This window comes from Melanaphis sacchari, unplaced genomic scaffold (assembly GCF_002803265.2).
Source record: "Melanaphis sacchari strain LSU unplaced genomic scaffold, SCAv2.0 Contig4_pilon_pilon, whole genome shotgun sequence".
Classification (NCBI taxonomy): Eukaryota; Metazoa; Arthropoda; class Insecta; order Hemiptera; family Aphididae; genus Melanaphis; species Melanaphis sacchari.
Genome location: NW_020271335.1, coordinates 9792171 through 9807287, shown reverse-complemented (window position 1 = coordinate 9807287; position 15117 = coordinate 9792171). Strand labels below are relative to the sequence as shown.

Here is a 15117-nt window from a genome sequence, read left to right as displayed (position 1 = left end):
CAAAAAACGAATGCTTCAAAAATTGTGATGGAAGTTGACATATTTGTAGATGATTTTCATTAAAGTCTATTAATGCATAATGTTATTCATGACAAACTCGTAGGATATGGTGACTCAAGGGTCATGAAAAAGTTAACATTATCTAAAGTCTAAAACTTATGGGCCTGATATTTATATTAAAAAATCGAATGCATTTATCACATACCTACTGATACACTATCATACTTTAAATTATTAATGCAACATTGTTTTGAATTATCATTTAGACAGAAATAAGTATATAGCACTATTTCAATGTTTAAATAAAAAACAAACAAATTTTGTTTAAACATTTAATTATCACTGTAAACTTTAAAGAACTGATAAGTAATTGTATTATGATTACGAGTTGTATTATTACAGTTCGTGAACTAAGATATATAAGTATATCTTAGTTCATGTTACAGTTTAACAATAAAAAAAAGGAAAATAAATACTTTTGATAAAAAAACTAAATATAATGTTTATTGTAATTTATAATTTGAAAATGGATTTAAATGTCTCAAAAAAGAAACAAAATGTTAAAAAACTTTAATTTATTATATTAATTACATAATAAATAAAAACATTAATATTTTATAAGTACTCCTATTGATGGTTAATTAAAAAAACTAAAAAGAAACTTTAAAATGATCATGATAATTGATAAGTGATAAGCGATAACGAACAAAACAATTGTAATGTTTAAATTTTCGAATAATTATTACACCAAAAATAATATAATTATAATACTAAAATTATTAAGTTAATACTTATTATATTTTAACAAATACGGTTCATGGAATTTACTGAGTTATATTATTGGTTATCGCCATGTTTAAATTTAAAAAAAAGAATAGAGGGGGTAAAATTTGTTTTTCTTTTCGTTGAACGTTATCAAAATCCAATTGATGTTTGTGTGTTTGTTTATTTCCCGTGTTATCTTTTTGTGTTCGTTTGTGTTTTCAATAGCCAGTGCCTTGGCTTTTTTTTTACTTAATTAATATTTTTATTTTGTGATAAATTGTATCCATTATAAATTATAATATAACCTAGTATTTTTGATCATGATAGACATTTATTAAATTATTTAATTTGGTATTGATACATAATGTTTGTGTGAGCGATTACGTTCGTTTATATATATAATATATTTTGTCATTATTATATGGCGTTTACGTTTATTATTTTTGAATAATCGTTGCCAGATTATCCATCATAATCATGCCACCAGTACTGAAATGCATAGAAATGGACAACTTTAAGTCCTACAGGGGTCATCATATGATTGGTCCCCTGAAGAACTTTACAGCTGTCATTGGACCCAATGGTTCTGGTACGTAGAAAAAATCTATTTTTTTCACAATGTAATGCATTGTTTCACCTTTCTGTGATTCCATTGTTTGTCGTTTTACAGGTAAATCTAACTTTATGGACGCTATAAGTTTTGTTATGGGTGAAAAAACTACTAGTCTCCGAGTAAAACGTCTAAGCGATCTCATACACGGTGCTTCAGTTGGACAACCCGTTTCTCGCAGGTAATATTTTTGCATAATAAACTACTTGTTTTGTTTATTGATTAGATGATTAATTGGCAACTACGAGGATGTTCATTATTAAAAAGGTTTATTTTAGTATATAAATATTACTTTTTTGTACAGTGCTAGTGTAACTGCAGTTTTCAAAATGGATGGTGAAGGAACTGAAAAACGATTTACTAGAACTGTACAAGGATCGTCATCAGATTATCGAATCAACGATGATGTATATATTTTTGATTTTGATATTTTGTATACTGAATACTCGAATTGGTTATATAAATTAATGTTTGTGTCATTGTAGTCTGTACCCAATCAAGAATATTTTGCTCAGTTAGAACAGATCGGTGTGAATGTGAAAGCAAAAAATTTCTTGGTATTTCAAGGTGCAGTTGAATCAATTGCTATGAAAAATCCAAAAGAAAGAACAGCTTTGTTTGAAGAAATTAGTGGGTAAGTACTCATAATAAGTTATGTATTTTTAAATATATTCTTAATAAGTTTTATAAGTAAGAAAATTACTTATGTTTTAGTTCTGGCGCACTAAAAGAAGATTATGATAGATTAAAAGCAGAAGTGATGAAAGCAGAAGAAGAAACTAACTTCACATACTTGAAAAAAAGAGGAGTTGCTGCAGAGCGTAAAGAAGCAAAATTAGAAAAAGAAGAAGCTGAAAAGTATCAGAAACTCAAGGATGAATTAGTAAATAATAAGAATATTATTTATTAGATTAGTCTAAGATTAAATTATTAAATTGATGGTACTTGTTATAATAATTATATTTTATAAACACTTTTAGGCACAAAAAGAAGTTGAATATCAGTTGTTTCGTCTGTATCAAAATGAGAACATGATAAAAAACTACGAACAAGATTTAGAAGACCGTAAAAAAGAAGTTGCTAAAGTAGAAAGTAAAAAGGAAAAGGCTGAAGAAGTAGTCAAGGAAAAAAAAAAAGAGCAAGGCAAGGCTAGTCGTGATTTAGCTAAAGTTGAACAAGAAATCAGAGAAATTGTAAGGCATAATTTTGATTTACATATTTTCATAGCTTGGGAGATGGGAGTAATGAATTTACATGTATGACTGATGATTGCATTTTAAAATTTTCATATATATTATTAATTTCAGTTGTTTTAATCACTTATATTAATAACTAACTGATAATGCATATTTTTGCATATACTTAATACTTAGTACTTATTACTTACCTTTATAAACTATAGTGAATAGACAATTTTCAAATAGATTTTTTTTTAATAAAATCAAGCACAATTTATTGTGAAAAAGTGATAAAATGATTTTTTTAAATTAAATTTTATTTATATTTGAATGTTTATCTAACATCTATTAATATTATTTATGAGAAATATTAAAATCATTTTTAGTTGTAATATACCAAACCACTCTTCTTATTGTTCTAATTAAATGTAACATAATTATTGATTTTTAATTTTTAGGAAGTAGAGATTAACAAAAAACGTCCATCATTCATAAAGTCCAAAGAAAGAGTGGCACATATACGTAAAAAATTAAATACTGCAAAAAAATCATTAGCCGAAGTAGTGATGGCTAATGATGCTCACAAAAAGGATATTGATGAATTGGAAGCTGAACTTAAAGAAGTTGAAAAACGGCGTCATGAATATGAAGAACAAGTGGCTGGGGAAAGTCATAGTCAGGGAAGAGATGTACAGTTAGAAGATGCTCAGGTATTTTTATAATTTGTATTAAGGTTTATTAGTAGCATTTTTTTTCATTAAATATAAATTATAAGATATAATAATCAATAATCATATTACGTATTTCATTTTTAGGTTTCTGAGTACAATAATTTAAAAATTGATGCTCGTAAACAGTCAGCATTATTTTTACAAGAATTAGACTCAATTAACAGAGAACAAAAAGCTGATCAGGATAGATTAGATAATGAGTTACGTTTGAGATCAGAACTTGAAAATAAAATAAAACAGAAAACTCATGAAAAAGAAGAGGCTCAAAAGCGAGTAGACAAATTAACTGAACATATAAAATCTAGTGAAAATGCATTGGAAGAACAAAGACGTTTATTTGATGAACTCCGTAAAGATGTTGGTTCATCTAAAGATAAAGTGTCAAAACTACAAAGGGATTTAGATAATGTTACCGAACAGTTAGGTGATGCTAAAGTTGATAAGCATGATGATAACAGACGTAAAAAGAAACAAGAGTTAGTTGAAAATTTTAAAAAAGCTTATCCAGGAGTCGTAAGTGTTTTGTTTAATCCAAAGTAATATATTTTAATTTTAATTAATTAATTTAAATAATTGTTTTTAGTATGACCGTTTGATCAATATGTGTCACCCTATTAGTAACCGTTACAATGTAGCTATTACAAAGGTGTTAGGAAAATACATGGAGGCCATTATTGTAGATTCTGAGAAAACTGCACGTTTGTGCATTCAATATTTGAAAGATCATATGCTGGACCCAGAAACATTTTTGCCCATTGATTATTTGCAAACAAAACCACTTAAAGAGAGATTACGAAATATAAGTCGTCCGCACAATGTCAAGCTTATGTATGATGTTCTGGAATTTGATCCAGAAATTGATAGAGTTGTTTTGTTTGCAACCAACAATGCTCTAGTATGTGAATCTCCTGAAGATGCCAATCATGTGGCTTATGAACTCGAAAGAGATGGGAGATATGATGTAAGATAAAAAAAGCAAATTTAAATTATTTATAATTGTCTATAAAAAGTAATAATTGCATATGATTATTATTTCTTATGGCATTTTAAGTTTAATATTTCTCTAGACAAATGTACTTTTCAGAAGGTTGAAAAATAAAAATAATTTTAAAAATATTAATTAAGTTTATTAATTTATTTTAATTAGGCTGTAGCTCTAGATGGTACATTTTATCAAAAATCTGGTATTATATCTGGAGGTAGTTTGGATTTAGCTCGTAAAGCAAAACGTTGGGATGAAAAACATATGACTCAATTGAAGGCTTCTAAAGTAAAGTAAATTTTTATATTTTTTATATAGGTGTTGTTTTCAATTAATTTTTTTCTAGGAAAAATTATCTGAAGAATTGAGAGATGCCATGAAGAAATCTCGTAAAGAGTCTGAATTGAATACTGTTGACTCCCAAATTAAAGGTTTAGATATGAGACTTAAATATGGAAAAACTGATAAAGAAAACACTGTTAGTAAACAATTTTATCTTATATATATTTCATGTTATAAAAATTGTACAATTTTTTTTATTTAGCTTAAACAAATAAGAGATTTAGAGAAGGAATTGAAATTCCTAGAAAACAAATTAGAAGGAAGTGGAGTAAGTATTTTTTTTTTAGATTTCAAGAATTGAGGTATTATGTATAGAAGTAAAATTAAATTAATGTTTTGTCTTAGCCTCGTATTGAAGAAATTGAAAGAACAATGCGAACTCGTGATATTGAAATTCAATCTATGCGAGGTCGTATGAATTCAGTTGAAGATGATGTGTTTGCTGATTTTTGTCGTCAAATCGGTATGACTAATATTCGTCAATATGAAGAACGTGAACTTAGGTCACAGCAAGAAAGAGCCAAAATTCGTTTGGAATTTGAAAATCAAAAAAATAGAATTATGAGTCAATTAGATTTTGAACGTACAAAAGACACACAAAGTAGGTTTAAAACTCCTGGGCCCTGATCACACAATCGCAAAATATTTATCATAACAATTTGTTTATTTAGACAATGTGACACGTTGGGAAAGAGCAGTTCACGATGATGAAGATGAACTTGAACGTGCTAAACAGGCAGAACAGAAACAAATGTCTGAAATAGAGATGGATATGAAAGAAGTGGATCGACTGAAAGCTCAACGACAAACTAAAAAGCAAGAAGTTGATCAAATGGATGAAGTGATTAGCAAGGTATGTAAATAAATATTATATATTGGGTTATAATTAGATGGTTGAGAAGAAAATGTCTTTACTATTTAGGCAAGAAAAGAAGTTGGTGCTATTGCCAAAGATATTCAAGCAGCTCAAAAGCAGGTTACTAACTTAGAGAATAAAGTAGAAATGCGTAAAGCTGATCGACATGCAATTCTAACTCACTGTCGGGTATAGTAGAAATTAATGTTATGTTAAATTTTATATCATTTTTGTAATTTTATTGATATAAATGATTCATTTAGATGGAGGACATTAACATACCGTTATTACAAGGCAATTTAGAAGATATTATTCAAGAACAATCAGTGAATAATTCTGAAGAACAAGGACGAGACAGCACAGCTAACACACAAGAAATTTATGATCAGGAAGCAAGGTTAATTATTGACAACATTACATAAAATATATTTATTATTTTTAGTAGATTTATTTCTCATAGTGTTATAAATTCATAGAATCACTGTTGATTATTCATCGTTACCTGATCATCTCAAGGATTTAGAAGATTTAGATGATATAAAAAAATTGACGGATAAAATGGCCAAGACTATGGCTGAGCAATCGATGAAACTACAAAAGATTCATGCCCCTAATTTCAAGGTAAATTCATTGATACCATGAAAATAATTTATTTATTTATTTATAAATGCTTGATTAAAACATACATTTATAATTGTTAATTCAATACAGACAGTATAAATAGTTTTTTAAATGAGATATTCTACTGATTAATTATCTTTTTGAGTCCATTTACTATAACTTGGCTCTCCATATTTTTCTTTAATTGTCTCGAAGAAAAATTCTAAAAAGTATCTCATCAATATTGTTGTATTATTTGTGTATCATGAAGATTTCATTTAAAATTCAATAATTAAATAAAAATGTCAAATAGGCAATGCAAAAATTGGATCAAGCTAGAGAAAAAATGCAAGAAACTGACCGGGAATTTAACACTGCACGAACTCGTGCCAAGAAAGCTAAACAAAACTTTGAGCGTATTAAGAAAGAGAGACACAACAAATTTACAGAATGTTTTGAACATGTAGCAAATGAAATTGATTTGATATATAAGGTTAATTTATTTATTTAAAATGTACATTTTTTCATAATAATATCAACATTTTTATTGTTTTTGATAGGCCTTATCTAAAAATCAATCTGCTCAGGCTTTTTTGGGACCGGAAAACCCAGAAGAACCTTATTTAGATGGTATAAATTATAATTGTGTAGCTCCTGGCAAACGTTTCCAACCCATGTCCAATTTATCAGGAGGGGAAAAAACTGTCGCTGCATTAGCTTTATTATTTGCCATTCACAGGTAATTTGTATAAATAACTATGAATATAATTATTTTAAAAATTTTAATTAAATATTTTTTTTATAGTTATCAGCCAGCTCCATTTTTTGTACTTGATGAAATAGATGCTGCTTTGGACAACACCAATATTGGAAAAGTCGCTTCTTACATTCTACAGAAAAAAACTAATTTACAAACCATAGTTATATCTCTTAAAGAAGAATTCTTCCATCATGCTGATGCTCTAGTTGGGATCTGTCCAGATGTAAGTAGTTGTTTTTACACAGTAGAAGCTCTTACATATTTGCAGAATTTAACAGTGTTACAACTATGGATAAGTAAATTCAAATTTCATTGTTTTTCCAAGCTTTTCTTGAATTTACCAGATTTTTGGAATAAATTTACTCTTATGTTTATTTTTATGTATTTTAATTGCTCTACGAGTTCTATTTAAATTAAAAGCTTGTTACTGTCCTGCTGGCTGCTACTAACCTAGTACTGCCACACAATTATTATTTAATTATTCATGCATAGGGCTCAGAAGTTGATGACCTTAAAAAACATTAAAAATAACTCAAAAATGCTAATATGATTTTAAAATAACCTAAAAAATTATAAATATTTGTTAAAAATTAGTAAAAATAATTTTTTTTTTTTTTTAATAGAATAGTAATAGTAATAAAAATTATTCAAAATTATTACATTATAATATTTAAGTATATTTTATATTGTCAAAAGTAAAAATTACTACTAGCAATTGCTTTATTCTATCAAATCTTTATCTTTATTTAACCCGCATTTAATTTGTGTAAAATATTAATTTATAAAATATAAATTTGATGTAGGTACTTATATAAAGTCTGTGTAAAGCTGTTAACTGACAAAATCTAATTATAAATACAATGAATTGAACTAAAAAGGAAAATAGGACCTAAAAATTACAAAAAGTAAAAAATGCAAAGTGTAATAATTAGTTATTTAAATTTAAATGTTTATAAAATGCATTTGTGGCCAGAAGAGCATCGTTTAATAGGTTCAAAAAAAAAAGAAAAAATGCATCAACTTCTGAGTTCTGAGCCCTATTCATGTATAAACTGTGCTAATTCCAAAAAAAAAAAAAATGAAAATAGTAAAAGTTACCAAAATTAAATACATATCAAACAAAAACATTTATTAAATGTATTAACAACAATAAAATCTTAATACTAATAAAAATTAAAAACTAATGTAGAAAATATAAATATACATTATGTAAATAAGATTTAAATTAAAAACGAAAGGTCCATTGGCCAGTTTCGTCATTAGAATAAGATGGCTTGACAAATTATTATTACATAGTTGAGTGGTGGTAAATAATTCATTTAATAAATTAACATTTTGTTAGTATATTGCTAACTTCTGTTCTAACCTAACCTAACTTTTGACAAAATAGTGCGTGTAAAAGTAATTTAAAAAATGTATTAAGTTATATTTTACAATAATTGCATTAAAAAAATATTGCTGGGCTAGTGGCAAATAAATAAATTTATTAGTTAATTCGCAGAACGATAACAATCAAATACCTAAGATTATTATCAACAATTAAATTTAGCACATTAGCCATAGTCTTTCACATTAATTGGTATTGAAAATGTATTTATTTATTTTTTTTTTTTTGTCAAATTTTTAGGAAGGGCAGTGTTTAATCAGTAAAGTGATAATGATGGACCTTGCAGAATATCCTCTGGCCGAAACTGATGAAAGTATAGCATTTTCTCTGCGTTAATCATTAAAAGCTACTTCAGATAAGATCTTAAAAAGAAAATGTCACCTAATTTTAAATACACAATAAGTTAATTATTATTATTTTTTAAATATATTGCACGTTTATACTCCTACAAGTTTTATTACAATTTAGTTTTTTGTATACTTAATTTAAATAATCATTAAATTATCTCTTTTTATTCTAGGTTTATTTAAACATAAATATATTAAGAACTCTATAAATGTATAATTAGTTTTTGTTCTACTATAATAATTTTGTTTGTCAATCAATAAAACATGAGAATAAGATTAATAAAACTAATTATTTTAAATGAATACCATAAATACAATTTGATTAAATTAAAAAAAAAAAAAACAATGTGTACATTAAATATTCATAGTGAATTTTGTTTTTTATTTACTAGATTCTCAATATTAAATTGTAGTTCTTCGTGATGGCGTTCTTTTTTTAATAGTTTTATCAATAGTTCATTTCCATCAGTATGATTTGATATTTCTAAATTATTTGTATTTACCTAGTATAATAATGTTATGATTATAAATTTAAATAGATTAACTAAAAATAATTATTAATACCATCATTAACAAAGATAAATAATATCGAGCAACTTCTTCTTTGTTAATTCCTGCTACTAAATTTTTGAATAGTTTTTGTTCCCCAATAGATTCAAAGCAGCTTAATATATGTGTTCCATATTTGTGTACATCAAATTCAATCATTTTTTCTTCGTTTTCCAAAATCGGTCTAAGTTTATCATGCCATTCTTGAACTCGTTTTTGCATTTCCAATTGATCATTCATCTAAACTAATAAAATACGATTTACAATTTATTTTGGAGTGTTGAAATCAACTTACCGTTCTCATTTGATTTTTTTCATAATCTTGCATTTCTATCGAATTTCTTTGATACGTTTGAAGATTTTCAATAGAATTGCTTTGAAATGTTTGAAAATGTTCCATTGAATTCCTTTGATATGTTTGAAAATGTTCAATTGGTTCTTAAATAAATTCAAAAAATAATAAAACTATCATTTTTGGCCATATTTAAACCATAATGTGGTATGAGAAGATGACAAAATTAATAATGATTAAATCTAACTTAAATTACTTTCTCAAAGAAAAAAATTTGGAACAAAAGATAAATATGTAAATATAAAAAGAGAGACTTTTTAATAGATACACTATAATTTAAAACATACCATCATTTTTTATTATTTTTTCCACTTCCTCATCATGAACCAAGGAATGCAATTTTGTATTTATACACGTAGACAATAATAATTTTCTACCCTAGATAAATTGTATATTATTATTCAAATAAAACAATAAAAATAGATTACAATGAAATTTACTATTAAAACATTTGAAAAATTGGTACAATGTAAAACAGCTATTATCAAATAATTTTTTTTTTCCAATATAGGTAACTAAAACGTACATTTTAATCCTTTAATAGTTAATGCCTTAAATGGATCCTCAACTTAATGAGATTATCTCTTACCTCTGCGGCTATAAATTTCTAAATAATCCACCATCATCATCAAAAACAAGGTATCCAATATTAATATTAGTTAATTTTGAAAAATGACTGTCCTAGATTCAGCATTAATACAATAAATGTTGGCTTACTTTTTTGGGGGAATCATTTGTTTCCCCAAAACGTTTGTCTGTATTAAAATCACTCTTGGCATTTAAAACTTTAGCTCTCGGACCATTGTTATCATTATTTGGAGTTATTTGATTAGCACTTAACATGTCTATTGGACTATAAAATATTATATACACAAGAATAAAGCATCTTAAGATCGTAAGTATTAATTCAAGCATATTTAATTACTTTGGTAACATTTCATTAACAACGCAAATATCATCAGTAACATTCTGATAAAAAATTACCGAGTTGGAAGCACTTGGTAGTATTCCATCAACATTCAATAAATTCATTGGTAACTAAATTATTATATAATTATGTTAAAAAAAATCATAGTTTATTAAAAACATAAATCAATATTAATATCAGTACTGTTAGCTTTGCATTAGTATTATTTCGATAATTGATAAGATTTTTAGATTTTGAGTCTTCTTTAGTGGGAAAATGAAATTCTTCATTTACAGCCAAATCATAATCCAGAGGAAAATTAATCCTTAAAAAAATAATTTAAAATTAATTAAAATAGTACCATCACCTAATTATTTTTTGGTATTAATATAAAACATATTCTTACTTAAAATCATATTTTTTCCCAATATTTTCTCCATTTTTATTACAAATATAAGGCAATATTTTACTATATTTGTTATCTACTTTAATATTGGTGTTTAAAATAATTTTTGTAACTCGTGGTTTTTTACCCAAATTTATTTGTTTGCAATCAAAAATTTTCACTGTATAATTTAAGTTTCAAATTATTTATTGATTACAATTTAATAGCTATAGGTTATATAAGCCATTTTATATCAACTTACATGTTCCAACAATTTGACCTTCAATTGGGCCAAAAGAAGAATAACATTTGATCTTTTTATTTATTTTATTCTTTTTATTTCCTACCCTCTTCTCTGTATAATAGTCTGGATCAATATTTTCATATAATCGACTGTTATATCAAATAAATAATTAGTATTAATTAAGTACATTTAAAATTAAATAATAATACCAATATAACTAATCATTGATATCAGCTTTGTTACCAGATAGATGTTATATTTAAAAAAAAAAATTTAACTAGTGAATCCAACTGCAAAAATAAATAACTAAGAAAAAGACAGCAATGTCTAATATTAAAAAAAAATATTAAAGAACTTGTATGCTGATGCTAAATAGGTATCAACTAATAGAAGACAAATGAGAATTGGAAAAAGAAGTCATCTTAAAGAAAATAGACAATTAAATATCACAGTATATATATCGATAAAATAAAATGCTAAACAATATTGAATTAATTGAACAGATTAATACTTTAATTAGTATAATAAAAATAAAACAAGAATATAACTCATAAGTAAGCGTCAAATAATTAATTCTCAAAATCTAGGGGAAAATGTATTTCAATTACATGGAACAAAGAACTAGATAATATATTAATGTCTTAGTAACTCACTAAGATCGAAATTTCCCAATAAGTTTCATCATGGCATTGATTGTGACATCAACTCTTTTTTGATAAATAAGTGAAATATTTTGAATAATTATAGCAGCTTCTACAAAAACTGAAGAACTATCATTTGGAGATTTTCTCAAGTGATTTAAATAAGAATCCAATACCTAATATAAAGTAAACTTTATTAATATGTAACATAACATGTGTAATTTTATGTTGAGGTTTACCTTGGTAAGATCATATTGAAGAACTTCACATTCGTCTTTTATTGCAATTGATTCAATAGGATTTAACAAATGTTTAAATGCTTCGTCAAATACACCATCTTCTTGATATTGAAGTACAGACATTTCTGCTAATAATAAAAATATTTGTGCCATTTAAATTTTGAATTTTATTAGCACATCAATTTCATATTTAAAGAAAGTAGGTACTGATTGATTCATTTTTTGGAATATTAATGAGACATAAACATAAATATTGCATATTCAGATATCCATATAGATGTTACGGTAAATGATGTTATATCAGAAATTAACGTTATTCGCCGGTTATTAACGTTATTTACCTACGAATGTGGGAATTATCGTTATTTTCTAGTGAATAACGTTAATAACCGTATGATTTGGGAAATTTTGATCTGATTATAAAATAAAAGAGGTTATTGCGGAAGATTTAAAAAAATAACCAAAGAACCAATCATCAAAGAAGACAAAATCGGAAATTAAATCATAAAAATCGCAGAAAAAAATTCGGAACTTGGTACTTAAATATTTTTTAATTATTTAACGATAAATTTCCGAATTTTAAATATAACAAAAATAAAACTAAAATATAAATATTTGAAAATTATTTTAAATATTTTTTTGATGATTGTCAAGAAAATATTTGTATTGTATGTAAAAATTCAAAAAAAAATTTAGAAAAACAAGGAGAGGAAATGATGAAATTTTCTAAAGAAAAGTTTCCTTAGCTTGAAATAGGCTTAACTGTATGTGTATTTATACCAAACGTTGATAGAGCTCGTGGTTCTATGCAAAATATACTATCAGTTGTCACTCAAGTTGAACATGATTTATACAAACTCTGTAAGTTAATTCTTAATGAAAAAATATACTATTAAAATTAAAATTTGTTTTATTATTTTATAAGTACGGAATATAGTTTTCTTAAATATTATTTCACATGCCAAAAATAGCTGTTTGCAAATAAAATCTATTAGACATGGACAATGTGATAAAATTAGCATATGGTAGACAGTTGACACTGAGGGAAGTAGCTAGTAATAATTCGGTTGCGAGCCCTCGAAGGTACCAGCGTTGTCATTGCAAGACTAGTTGTAATAATAATAAGCATTGTGCCTACCTTGGGGCTGAAAAATTATGTTATATTAAATGTCATGGGAGTAAAACTTGTAAAAATAAATAAAAAATAATAATGCATTTATTCTATTTTTAAAAATATCTGGGTACTTACATAATTTTTCAAATTGTAGTATTTGAGATTCATGCGCTTATCTGATTTATAACATCAATTACCTGTGTATTTGGTCATTAACGTGATTATCCAGTTTATAACGATAATTACCTGTATATTTGGTAAATAACGTTAATAACCGGTGAATAACGTTAATTTCCATTTAACATCATTTACCGTAACATAGATATATATATAGTTTCTAACCTATTTTAGAATTCTTTTTTTTTTTTAATTCTTATAAATAATGATATTACTACTAATATTAAGGTTATTACTCATTGAAAAATAATAATAGTTTATAGAGATTGAATATATGCATCATGGATTCCAGGTTCTATTTTTACCAATATCGCTTCATTAATTATTAATTAGTTCCAGTGTCGTCCCGAGGTCATGGCAAACAGGGCACCCCCCAGGGCCTCAAGGTTCGAAGGGCTTCATGTATATACAATAATATTATAATAAATCGTGTAAATAAAAAAAATTTCAAAAATTTTAGCAATTTAAATATGTTTCAGATAATTTTAATGTTTGCAAAGTAAAAAAAACGTTTTTACAATCAACTGACTGTTCTTAGAATAACATAAGAAACAATATTATTAAATTTTGAATAGCTGATAGGTACTGATATTATTAAAATACTGTAATAGTATGTGTTAAATTTCGTAGCAATTTAGATAATGCTTTTATAATCTTTTACATGTAAATAACGTATATATTTGTTGATAACAAAAGAAAGTTATTAGATCAAGTACATATGGACATTTTCGTAATGGTCAGATGGTACTCGAGTACTTATAAAAAGATCGAGAACCGCTATTTAAGTGGGTTATGGGCTATGGATTTCGATATAATATTGTAAGTCCAGGGGGTCTTGCATTCTAATGATGCCCAGGCCCTCGCAAAATCAAATCCGGGAACGGCACTGATTAGTTCTAAAATTATTGGGGTTAGAAATACTTGAATACGCACCTTAAATATATTGAATTTTCAAAGAATTCTTTCTCACTTCACCTGAAATGTTCAAATGTGGGCACATGCCACATAGGTAGGTATAACAATTATTCTATTTCTTATTTTTTCACGTAAAAAAATTAAATATATTTAATAATTACTTTATCGTGGTCTTCGCAGGGGTGGACTGCAACTTGCAAGGTCTTTAAACATTTACTCAACACAATGGGTATTATTAAACATCGAATGTTCAACAGCCATTAAGTATAATAACATAATACTAATAAGCATGGGCGTGTTTAAGTTGAGAGAGAGCAGAGCTGGCGTTTGCACCTTCGATGAACATAACACAGTATCAGACATCAGTGGTACGGTATATAAATATTACTTAAATATTAAGTAAGCAATTGAAAAGGTGTATCAGTAGTAATAATAATAATACATTTATCATCCTTCGTGGAATGTCGAATGGCCGGCGACTGGCGACTGGCGAACGACGTTTAACATTTTATTAATGTTAACAATTCAGTTAATAGTTTAATATTATTTATAGATTTATTATTCCCATTCACTTGTATCTATTATTGAAATGGGTAGGTATATTATCTATGCATAGATAAACATTGGGTTTTGAAACAATTTTGAAACAAAACAGTTAATAATAACCTGTAATTATTTTGATGTTCGTGTGACGTAGACACAATATTATTATATTAATTATACATAAACGTAGCAGAATAATTTATAATTTATAATTTACATGTTAGCGACATTGTGTATAATATTGGTATTTTATAAAATGTCTAGAAACTCTCTATAATACCAATTACAGCCGACAATCTGTAAAATCGTTTAAATTACCTAAGCGTCCTGAGCATTATATGAAATGTCGAACAATGTATAGGTAATGTAATAAATTTATGTTATCGGTAATCGGTATTGATATTTGACGATGTACCTTCAACTAATACATATCCATTAGTAGTAATATAATATCAATAAGTTTAATGGAGTGTAATTTCGATTGCACTTATCT

General features: G+C 26.2%; 2 protein-coding genes across 2 annotated transcripts; one reads left to right on the top strand and one right to left on the bottom strand.

The window, feature by feature from the left end:
* The first annotated feature begins 1003 nt into the window (after positions 1–1003).
* On the top strand, positions 1004–8651 carry LOC112598687 (structural maintenance of chromosomes protein 1A). Its single transcript, XM_025345226.1, has 21 exons — positions 1004–1354; positions 1436–1556; positions 1680–1782; positions 1861–2009; positions 2090–2258; positions 2356–2568; positions 3012–3263; positions 3369–3797; positions 3868–4245; positions 4432–4554; positions 4613–4744; positions 4811–4876; positions 4954–5209; positions 5280–5461; positions 5531–5653; positions 5728–5861; positions 5941–6085; positions 6378–6557; positions 6625–6803; positions 6870–7047; positions 8452–8651. The coding sequence occupies exons 1-21, from the start codon at positions 1243–1245 to the stop codon at positions 8545–8547; spliced, it is 3720 nt and encodes a 1239-aa protein (XP_025201011.1). The 5' UTR covers positions 1004–1242; the 3' UTR covers positions 8548–8651.
* A 284-nt stretch (positions 8652–8935) lies between these two features.
* LOC112598686 lies at positions 8936–14550 on the bottom strand (the record flags this gene model as incomplete). The annotated part of the gene is made up of 13 exons (XM_025345225.1): positions 14243–14550; positions 14100–14141; positions 11876–12003; positions 11649–11812; positions 11014–11144; positions 10773–10932; positions 10571–10691; positions 10385–10497; positions 10177–10312; positions 9747–9837; positions 9403–9545; positions 9123–9347; positions 8936–9061 (listed from the first exon to the last, which is right to left on the bottom strand). Coding segments are annotated over exons 3-13 (1533 nt in total), but the record flags the coding sequence as incomplete, so codon positions are not given.
* Between the last annotated feature and the right edge of the window lie 567 nt (positions 14551–15117).

Coding starts and splice junctions, on each gene's coding strand:
- LOC112598687 (XM_025345226.1), top strand. CDS start 1,243: ATGCCACCAGTACTGAAATGCATAGAAATGGACAACTTTAAGTCCTAC. Junction 1,355..1,435: donor CATTGGACCCAATGGTTCTG/GTACGTAGAAAA, acceptor GTCGTTTTACAG/GTAAATCTAACTTTATGGAC. Junction 5,862..5,940: donor ATTTATGATCAGGAAGCAAG/GTTAATTATTGA, acceptor ATAAATTCATAG/AATCACTGTTGATTATTCAT.